At 40.9% G+C, this 11,516-nt stretch overlaps 1 protein-coding gene across 2 annotated transcripts; it reads right to left on the reverse strand.

The window, feature by feature from the left end:
- Nucleotides 1-4,113: 4,113 nt before the first annotated feature.
- On the reverse strand, nucleotides 4,114-7,054 carry ARL4A (ARF like GTPase 4A). Of its 2 annotated transcripts, none has more exons than XM_031028487.2 (2): nucleotides 6,917-7,054; nucleotides 4,114-6,473 (listed from the first exon to the last, which is right to left on the reverse strand). In XM_031028487.2, exon 2 carries the CDS (start codon nucleotides 6,385-6,387, stop codon nucleotides 5,785-5,787), a length of 603 nt encoding a protein of 200 aa, XP_030884347.1. In that variant the 5' UTR covers nucleotides 6,388-6,473; nucleotides 6,917-7,054; the 3' UTR covers nucleotides 4,114-5,784. The 2 variants fall into 2 exon arrangements, with proteins under 2 accessions (XP_030884347.1, XP_006733639.1); XM_006733576.3 differs by having other exon boundaries at nucleotides 4,114-6,476.
- Nucleotides 7,055-11,516: the final 4,462 nt, after the last annotated feature.

The raw sequence follows: 11,516 nt of genomic DNA on the forward strand, positions 1-11,516 counted from the left end.
CCCCCACCACTCCAGCAACCCTCAGTTTGTTTCCTGAGATTAAGAATTCCTCATATCATATGTGAGATCATATACATGTCTTTCTCTGATTGACTTATTTCGCTCAGCATAATACCCTCTAGTTCCATTCAGGTTGTTGCAAATGGCAAGATTTCGTGGTTTTTTTTTTTTTTGATGGCTGCATAATATTCCATTGTATATATATACACCACATAAAAGGTTAAGATTTTTATTTAAAACTAGAGCATCACTGAAATGAATCAACCTCAACATCTCTTCAACCACCCATTTTTAGAATGCTACACTGCTACACATCTTAGGAGATTTAGCATATAGTAAACAAGCAAAGCTCTCTTCTCTTGTATATATGTGCATGTATAAAATAAATTTATAAGATATGACACATAAAAGATAGTGTTTCTGCTGGCTTGATTAAAGTTCATTCAACTAGGTTTTACTGGATGCTACTATAAATCAAACATCATGCTTTTGAAAAAGTATTTTAAAAAAGGCCTGAATCGGGCGCCTGGGTGGCTCAGTTGGTTAAGTGACTGCCTTCGGCTCAGGTCATGATCCTTGAGTCCCTGGATCCAGTCCCGCATCGGGCTCCCTGCTCGGCAGGGAGCCTGCTTCTGCCTCTGACCCTCCCCCCCCTCATGTGCTCTCTCTCTCTCTCATTCTGTCTCAAATAAATAAATAAAATCTTTAAAAAAAAAAAAAGGCCTGAATCTTATGGTATTGGAATTGTCTTAATTCAATTTTTTTAGCATGATAAGTGACTGGATTTTCTGTTAACTCAATGGTTACCTTTAACGAAAATCAGAATCACTTGATGGGCCCAATCTCAAATTTATATATTCATACATCTAGAATAGAGCCTGAGAATCAGCCTTTCTAGCAAGTTTCTTGGGACCACACTTTGAGAACAAATATGTTAACCCATACCAGTTTCAATCACTTAGAGGAGGTAAATACAGCACACACACACACACACACACACACAGCTGCATTACCTGTTAGTCTTCAAACAGGAAGGGAAGGGCTGGGGAAAATGATCCAGATAATACTTCTATTCTGGCACTGCTTTAATTTCTTCCTTATTACAGACTCAGAGAGGGCCAAAGAAAGTATGGGTTTATTTTGGCTAGTAACCCAGGATTTTCTACTCAACTCCTTTATAACCCAACACCTAATGTGGGTAATTTCAACTTCAGCAAAACATAAGCAGAACACATAAAAACATGACCCTAAGCTGAAAGTAATTGGAAAATAACACAGCACACACATCCGTCCGGCAAACACAAATCACCACCATCATCTACCAGATGTGCCCACAAATGTTGGCAAGTTTCCACAGAAGGGTCAGCCTACAGATCCCAACTTACTAGATAAAATCTGCAAATTGGTAACAATCTTGAGGCTTTCTGAACCACAGTGTACACAGTTCCAGATTTTTAATTTCTACAGTGAAGTATTCTATTTTGATTTGTGTCTATACCAAAAAATAACCATGTTTTTAAATTTTGTTTGTTTCTTACAAGGGAAGGTGAGATTATATTGTGCTAAAATAGACTGGTGCTTTAGAAATTTAAGGAAATGACCCAGATTTCAAGAGAATTCAGTATGTTTAGTCTTTCCCAAGCTCCACCAAGCTCCCATTTGTGCCATGCTGCAGGAAAGCTAAGAAAAACAAATTAAGAGCTTTTTGTGTAACATTCCCCTCCAAAACAAGTTTTCTTTGAATATATTTGTCAAAAAATAGTCTGGCTATTAATAACAAAGATCCATTAAATGTTTACTATGTGGCAGGCATCCCCTAAATATCATACATTGTTTCATTTAAGCCTTTTAGTAAATTAAACCCAAATAGTTAGGCATATGCTTCAATTTGCCAGTGAAGAAACTAAGGCTGAGGAAAATAAATTGTCCCAAGAAAGTAGTACATGGTGGACCTAAGGCTCAAATCTGAATTTCTATAGCCATTGTCAACTGCCTCTCAACACCTATTGATCCATACTGGTTAACAATAACTGCTACCATTTATTGAGTTCTTATGAAATACTTGGTGAGGCACTAGTTTACATTATGTCACTCAATCCTCTCAAAATTCTATGTGACAGGCTTCATTTTCCCAGGAGGGCATTCACATGAGAAGTTTCAAAGAACAAGCCAAAAGGTCCCAAGTGCATAGCGGGAGAGCCAGGATTTGAACCCTACTCTGACTCCAAAGCTCCTGCTCTTTTTAGCCAGTACACATATCCTCCTCAACGAGCCTCCCATGTAGGTATTCCTAGGTTTCTAAATGCATACACAGATTTAGTACATATTTCAGCTGTGGTTTGTTGAGACTATTATCTCAGATTATCATGTATTTTAGTATTAACTCTACAATTATGAGTTTACATGCTATATGTTCATACTGAGTTTTTTTAAAGATTTATGTGAGAGAATGCACTTGAGTGTGGGCAGGGAGGGGGACAGAGGGGAGGAGGAAGAATCTCAAGCAGACTCCTGCTGAGCAGAGCCCAACGGGGAACTTGATCTCACACCCTGAGATCATGACCTGGGCTGAAACCAAGAGTCGGATGCCCAACTGACTGAGCCACCCAGGCACCCAAGTCATATTAAGCTTTAAACACTCCAGTGTTCCATAAAACTTCTAACTGAATATGATCTCTAAATTAGGATGCTCTCACTCTACTCTTGGCTGATTCTTGGAAACTAAGTGTACACTTAATATCATAAATTTTTAATTGTGGTAAAATGTACATAAAGTTTACTATTTTTAACCATTTGGGGATGTAGAACTCAGTGGCATTAAGTAATTCGCAAGTAGTGATACAAGCATCCCTACTATCCATTTAAGAATCTTCCGCTAAATTTAAACCTTAAATGTAAAATTCCAACTTCAAATGATGGTATATTCAAAGTTCCAACTTGTATTAGCTAAATGTTGACTGTTACATCACCAAAAGTTCAAAAAAAACACCATTTTTTGTGTCTTTCGTGATCACTGAAGAAACCATTGTGTTTATATTACTGATGAAATTGTTGTATTAAGTAGAACCCTGAAACACTCTACCAAAAACCTCCTTCCAGGTCAATATGAATAATTAATTAAACACTGTTTAAGTGTCAAATGCCTTGTACAGACAAAAACGTTCTAAGTCTAGGTCTTTCCCTCTGTTCAGAAACCATCATGCTTCTACAGGCTACTAATTCTCTACATTTATTTTTACTAGTAACTTCACTTTTTGGCTTCCACGGATTTATTCACTTTTCCATGATTTTTCCATGATTCTTAGTGAACCTATGCTGTCTACATAAACTACACAACTTTTTTTCCTAAGTGCTTATAATCCATTTAGGAATAAGCCTAGATTGCTTTATAATTATCTTTGATAGTAACTTGAATTTAGAGTCATCCGGTCCTTGATTAATGTTGGGTATTAAACCAAATAACCTTAAATACAAGAAAATATTTTAGGAATATACTTTAGAAAAGGTGTACCTTAATAAAAAACTAGATATAAAAGCACTGTCTAAACTCTTCCGGGTGTATTTTGGGAAGACTCCGTAGCAGAGTGGAAAATATTACGAAGAGTTTTGGAGTTAAAAATATATTTTATAAATCAAAGCTAATATAGTATTCAAGACGTTTTCTTTGTTTTTGTACTTGTAAGCTAAATATGAAACACTTAGATAACATGGATTTGCTTATCAAATTCTTAGGCTACAAAATAAGGATCAACACACTTGAAATTTCAAGAGATAGTTAAAATAGTACGATTTTATGTATCAAGTATATAAAAAGTACAGGTGGGCTAAACATCTAGTCCATTCACTGATTTTGTTTTGTTTTTTTCAGCAAGCTTTATTAACCCATATCAGGTCTAGTGATATTGAGAGTATATATCATGATTTCATTTAGTGAAAGGTTAAAAAGAAATAAAAAAAGGTTCTCCCAGAAAACGGCCTTTGGTGCCTCTGTCACACTTGAGGAAAACCAAACTACTATGGGACTATGTAACCCAGCTGTCAGAGTTGTTTTCGCACACCTAATTAAAAGCTTCAGCAAATGGAAATACATTGAAACGCAAAGTCAAAACACTGTTCTCCTAGTGCCTCCATTAGTTTATTGGTAGTTATTATCCACATTTTTATAAATATAAACATTCTAAGTGACTGTCACTAGTGCAGGTACATTTAACAATGAAAGCTCCACAGGAAGCTACTTCATTTTGTGTGTAACAAGAAATCAAGGTTCCAAAAACTTAACCGTACCACTAAAAACAAGAGAACCCCCAAAACAGAAAAACCCAAATTGAAACAAAACCCTGCTAGCAAAGTGCAGTTCTTTTGCTATCTTCAGAACAAACAGCTGTTGGCTTTACACATAGAATTATGCTGAGTTGTTAATACAGGATCACTGGAAATAAGTCCCTGCTTGTGGATAAGCATTAGGCAATGGGTTTTCCTCCTTTTAATTTAGAGGGTCTTTTGGATTCCAGTGTAAACAGCACCAGCGAATTTTACAAAACATAGCTTTGCTACTTTCCCCTTCATTTTCTAGAATCGTAATTCTTATCTGCAGAACTGTATAATTTCTTCCTACCTTATAATCAGGACTGGATTGCCCACTAACACTGCTGAGATTGTAAACAAAAAAATTAAAGCTCAGAGCACTTGCAGGACATCTCTTACATTCTCACTCCACAGTGCATCAGGTGTTGTTTATAAAGCTTCTGCTCCTCTCAAAACACTACAAAAATATATGAAACCACATCTGTGTTCAGCCAGCAAGGATCAATAAAACAAATATTTTACAACTGGAATACGTTAGAGACCACGTATTGTAATTACATCCTCTTGACTGAATTCGTCAACTGCTTTCTTCATAAATCCATACATATACCAAGCATACGCATTTATTAGTCTACATGCCCTAATTTACTATATAAAAGAATTAAGTAAATTATTTTAGGTTCTTCAAGTGAAAGTGCTTCTGATAATAAACTATTTCTGTAACAGCCCTAAATCCCCAAAAAGGTGTTTTAAACCTGACCATGGAGAAAGATGCATAGCTACTTCTAAAAAGTAAAAAACTACACACCAAAACATGCATTGTCAGGAAAACTAATTCATGCACTTGAATATGCCCCCAATACTTTATTTTTATTATTTTAAGTTAGACCAACTTAAACATTGTCTAGAATTAAGATATAGCATTACATCACTTGATTCCAGAAAATGTCAAAATTCATTTGGCCAAAACTTAAAAAAGCAAACACTTCCTCCTTATCCCTTACTGGCTGGACCAATGTGATCAATATAACCGTTTATATATATTAATTCATCTTAACATTTCCATTCATTAGCGTTTTATCTTAACATACAAAGCTTTATATGCAATTTCCTTGTAAAGGCTTCCCCCCAAAAGATGTAAGGACAAAACACTAGGCAGACACTCTTCAAAGTTTTATTTCACTAACTTCAGGTCAAATTTCCACAACTGTTTTCTGGTCAATTTGCTATCCATGCTTGGCTTCCCAGAATGGTAGTACCAGAAGATTTGTGGGGTAGGGAGAAGAGACCATTTTAAGAAGCACTGCATTTACTCATCTTCCACAAGGCAAAAGAGTTGGGCATCTGATTGTTCAACAAAACAAAGCTTTTTCAGCATCCAGGAGGGCAGGCGGGCAAACCAGGCTGTAGACACTCTTCCATTTGTCAACATCAGGCCAGAGAAAACCTACTCCACACAAATATAAAAAGGATCACCATTCATCTCTTCTTTTTCTGTTGCCGCAACATTTTTCTTCTTTTAATGATCATATCATGTAGTTTCTCAAGTCCTTCCTTTAGTCCATCTCCTATGATTGCACAGGTGGGCTGCAAATGCCATGGAGTTGATGAGCTCAGTTCACCCATTGCTAACAATTTCTCAATTTCTGACAGAGACAGTGAGTTCCTCAGGTCTTGTTTGTTAGCAACTATAAGTACAGGGACTCCCTGATTTTCTGATATCCTGGTTATTTTATGAAGTTCAGTTTTGGCCTCTTCCATTCTTTCAACATCAACAGAGTCCACAACAAACACAATACCATCTGTGCATCTGGTATATGACTTCCACAGTGGCCTTAATTTCTCCTGGCCACCTACATCCCAGAAGTGAAAAGTGACTGTTTTAGAATTTCCCAAGGTTACCTTAATTTTTTCAGTGTTAAATCCTTTGGTAGGTACAGTATTTACAAATTCATTGAACTGCAGCCTATATAACACAGTCGTCTTTCCAGCACAGTCCAAACCCAGAATAACAATGTGAAAGGACTGAAACGAAGGCAGGCTGGACAGGATAGAAGTCTGGTCTGACAGGCCATTCCCCATTTCCAGGTGCAAGTAAGTGATCCCAATTGAAACGCTTTCTTCTCACTGCTTTAGAACTTCTCTTCCTAGGGGATCCAGCTACAAGGCTGCTGAGGGGGGGAAATGAATAAGTTATTCTGGTGAAATAACATACTACAACTGTTTTTCTCTCTTTCTGCTTAAATAAGCAAGACGAGGAACTTGAAAAGCCAAACTTGCTTCAGTAACAAACCAAATGAAATATGAAACGTACGCAAACCAAGGCAACCGACAGAATAATCCTTGTGATTGCAATTCTTTAACATTCACGAAAATTGCAGTAACACGTACTTCTCTACTTCCCTGGGTTCCCAAATCTCAAAGACCTCATTCCGAAGACAACCTAGTCACTAGTATCTGGTCCAACTCGCAATAACCACAGAAGTGCCTCTTTGGGCAGAAAACTCATAACACATAATCCTATCTCGGGGATCTAATTCCACGTGCTTAAGAGCATACCCAAGGTTACTATTATCCCCCCGACCCCCCAAAAATATCACAATGCTCTCACCTCCGGAATTGGAGTCTGGGTCCAAATGAGAAAGCATTTGGTAGGCGTTTTTCTAAGCGGGGTTTTTGGGGGAGAAGCACCCCACGTCCGCTCAGCTCAGCTCTCCACGCAGCTCTGGCAGTTGCTGCACTAGAAACCGTAGATTCAGACTCTGACCACGCCCACTCCTCACGGCCCACCCATAAGCCCAAATCCCATTGGTCACCCGCGTCAGCGCGTCTAATTCACACCCGCCCCAGCGCACTAATTGGCGAGAGTAACTGCCGCTCCCAGTGCGGCCAAGCTGGGCTCTCTCTCGGTCCTCAGGCACCACCTGTTGCCCTTAAGTTAGAAAGGAAGGCGCCCGCAGAGGGAGCCGAGTGGCCCCCGCAGGTGAGGGGACGTCCCGCCTGGGCCGGTCGGTCAGGTCGCCGCCAGGCCGCTCGCTCTGCCCGCCCCCGCGCACCTGCAGCGCGGCCCGCGGACGCCGCACCGCGGCTCCCACATCCGGGGCCCGCGGTCTCCGCCGGCGCGTTAACCCTTTGTCCGCTGGCCGGAGGGTGCTGGCTGTGGTCACGCCGGCTGCAGGCGTGAATGATTCAATGTGCGGCGCCCGCAGGGGCAGGCCCACTGTTCCCGCAGCACGATCCCCTCACGTCGCCCCTCCGCACCCGGCCGGCTCCTCTCCTCCGGCAGGGCGTGGCCACACCAGCTGCCTGCCTCGCTGCGGCTCACCTGACTCACAGTCCTTCCTCGTCCGGACCCGACGTCGCTCACAGCCGCTGGGCAGCACGCTGGTACCTGCCGGAAGGCACCAGTGAGGCCCGGTTGGTAGCCGGAGACGAGACGCCGCTTCTTGGGGCGCCGGGTGGGCGCCGCGCGCCAGGCAGCCTAACGGTGCTCTGCGGATCGCTCCCCGCGCCAGCCGCGGCCCCGCCCCCTTTCCTTGCTCGCTGGAGCGCTGGCCAGTGGGGGGCGTGCGGGAGCCAGGTCTCCTAGCAACGCCAAAACAAGGTCACGTTCGAACTGGCCTGATGGGGACCCGCAACCGGCGAGGTCAGGCGGGGCTTCCGGCTTCAGCCTCGGCAGCAGTTACGTCTCGGACGCTTTCTCCAGTCGGCGGCTGGCATCAGGCGGGCCCCGCCGGGTCCCACCCTCCCTGCCTACCTCAGGGCGTCATACGGTGTCCCTCTGGGTGGTGGCCGGTGACGTAGGGTTAGAGATTTCAGAAGACACCAGACGGGCTGGCCCCTTATATAACGGGGTAACGTGGGCGTGCCTCAGTAGCTGCCCTGAGCGCCTGGGCCAGACTAGTGTCTGAAACTCACCTTCCTTTTGCAGAGCAAATAAATTCCCTCTCCCACAAGATCCTAGCAACATCCCGGTGAGGTAGAAATATCCCGGTTCTACAAATGAGGAAATAAACTGGAAGATTGAAGAGCTGTTTCTATTGACCCAAGGAAAATAAGTGGTGGCCCCGGAACTCAAAGTCTACTAGTCATTAAATGCTTAATGCTTACCATTGAATAATTCTGACCCTAAATGTCAGTTCTGTGCTTGACCCATAAATTTGCAAATACTTACTGAACACTTAACAGGCAGTAGGCACAATTCTATGTGCTTGGGGATAGAATGGTGAGCAAATCACACATTGTCTTTGCTCTTGTGGAATATTGGTCTCATGGGAGAAAAAGAAAGTAACCAAATTGCCACATGAATAAATTTTTAATGTAATGAGTAATAATTTCAGGGTACTTAAGACAACATAGGAAGGGGGGGTACTGGGAAAGTGTCAATCAACAAACATCTTTTTCGGGGGGGCCGCTGTAAGAGATTGAAACTTGGAAGAATTTACATGGTGCACTTTAAAAAACATTGCCCTTTTTATTTATTTTTTTTAAGATTTTATTTATTTTAGAGCAGAGGAGAGGGGCAGAGAGGGAGAGGGAGAAAGAGTCTCAAGCGGACTCCGTGCTGAGCTGGGAGCCAGAGGACGGCCTCTATCTCACCACAGTGAGATCAGGGCCCTGAGATCACCACCGGAGACAAAATCAAGAGCCAGATGCTTAACCAACTGAGCCACCTAGGCACCCCAAATACTGCACTTTTTATATGCAGATTGAAGTTTCCTCAAGAAATTTTTTTATTTTTCTCAACGCCATTATTGCTAGTGATATTTACTGCTAGTGATATTTACTGACTAGCACAGGAACAGTACTTATTTTATTAGTTTTTTAAAGTAACAAACAAAACCTTAGGACTAAGCACAGTGTATATTTTTAAGACAGCAACACCAATTTTGAAAATAAAGCTAGAAGTCTCAAATAGCATATTCTATCAAGTTATTGTATCTAGTATAAGCTAAAGCTTGCCATATTAGTTATAATTGTAGAACCTCATTAGCCATTTACAGTAATCAGCAAGTAAGTAATAAAGGGCTTGATGCAATGACTAGTCTCCTTTTCTTAGGAATTTAACAGGTAGGGGCGCCTGGGTGGCTCAGTTGGTTAAGTGACTGCCTTCGGCTCAGGTCATGATCCTGGAGTCCCTGGATCGAGTCCCACATCAGGCTCCCTGCTCAGCAGGGACTCTGCTTCTCCCTCTGACCCTCCTCCCTCTCATGTGCTCTCTCTCATTCTCTCTCTCTCAAATAAATAAATAAATAAAATCTTTAAAAAAAAAAAAGAAATTTAACAGTTATTCTTTATTAAACTGGAAAAACATGCAAATTGTCATTAAATCAAGAATTAAAAACAAAAGTTTATAACAACCTTCTGTTTACAATAACTTTACAATCAAGTAGACCTTTCACATATTAGTTGCAAGGGTGCATATTTGTACAGTTTTGCCTGGAGCAAAATGGAGGAGATAGGAAAATACTGAGAGCTTCTACCCTTGCAGAATCCCCTTCACTGAATTGCACTTAATGCTATAACTTAGGCTTATAACTAGAACAGCGTTTGGCAAACTACAACCTGTGTGCGTGTGCAGGAGATAAGAATGGTTTTTTACATGTTTAGAGGGCTCCAACACAAAAGAGAAGAATATACAATAAATGCCATTTGTGGCCCCCCAAACCTAAAATATTTACTCTCCTGCTCTTTATAGAAAAATGATACTCCTGCTCTATAATAACCATATGAAAACTGCAATAAATGATATAAAAAGTGATGAAATTCCTGGAATACACTGTCTACTTGGTTTGCACAATCTACCTATAGAAGGCAAGTTCAGATACTTTATTTAGATGCTCTTCCAGGAAAATGTTCCCTTTAAGCTATATTTGGTTCATAGGCTCGAGGGACTCTGGGTGCCTCAGGAATTCATGGGGATTCTATGGGGTATTCTAACGTTTTTGAGGGAAACACAGTGCCATCTGTTGGACTCTGTTAACAACTGTAACTATTGTGTGGATCTATCCACTTAAATGTAATATTGGGGTATTTCTTCTGGCCTGAGGCACCATGAGAAAATTATTTAGACACTAGAGGCTCTGTGAACCTTGGCCTTTAGTTATGGTTTTCCAAACTTTGCTAATAATGAGAAGCATCTGGTAGTGCTTGTAAAAATACACATTTCTGGTCTCTATCACAGACCTGCCAACCCACAGTCAATAGGGGAGGGGCTAGTGATCTGTATCCAACAGGAATCCCCGGTAATTAATGATTAGATATTTTGAAGAAATACTGATCTTAAAAAATTGGTAAGCTTTCTCCTTTTAAATAGTACAACTGAGTAATTTACCTTGTTTCTCCTTTTTGAATACCAGGACCCAAATCAAATCTGATGCCTGTAGCATTTTTCCTGTCTTCCATAATCTGATTTTCTATGTTATGCCTAAATTAAGCAGGCACACACTGTAGCTAATGTCCTTCATTACCTTTGCCAATCCTTATTTTTATATACTGTCTTCTCTTCTAGGATACCTCACTTTATTTGTTTCAGTAGATATTTACTGGAATCTCCCAAGTTTGAAGGTCTGGGTAAACAGAAGGCATGGACTATAGTGGAAGAAATTGGCTCAGTGGAGGCAACAGACACACAGCACATAATTGCTATGAATACAGTAGGACTTCTGGGTGGCAAAATAGAAGTTACTATCAAGTTCAATGCTTGTACAAACTTTATCTGACAGGTGGCTTAACAGAAAAAGATGTAATTTTATTTATTTTTTAAAGATTTTATTTATTTATTTGAGAGAGAGAGAGCACGAGTGGGGAGGAGAGGGAGAAGCAGGCTCCCCATCAGCAGGGAGCCCGATGCAGGGCTCAATCTTAGGACCCTGGGATCATGACCTGAGCTGAAGGCAGATGCTTAACCAACTGAGCCACCCAGGTGCCTAAAAGATGTAATTTTAAAGCTGACTATTAAAAGAACTCAACACCAGACAAGGTGTAGGGGAATAGAATTGCAGGTGGAAGCCACAGTATGCAGGGCATGGAAGCATAAAGTTTATGATATGTTCAAACACATCCAAAAAGAGGAGATTACAATTTCCCATAGGAAAAAAAAAAAAAAGATGTGTTAGGGGGACTTTAATACCCACTCTCAACACAAATAGATCATCCAGGCAGAAAATCAATGAGGAAACATTTGAACAACACTATAGACTAAATGGACC

Source organism: Leptonychotes weddellii, chromosome 12 (assembly GCF_054177405.1).
Source record: "Leptonychotes weddellii isolate Sample4059 chromosome 12, ASM5417740v2, whole genome shotgun sequence".
NCBI classification, from domain to species: Eukaryota; Metazoa; Chordata; class Mammalia; order Carnivora; family Phocidae; genus Leptonychotes; species Leptonychotes weddellii.

Excerpts from the sequence above, each read along its gene's own strand:
- ARL4A (XM_031028487.2), bottom strand. The coding sequence starts at position 6,387 with ATGGGGAATGGCCTGTCAGACCAGACTTCTATCCTGTCCAGCCTGCCT.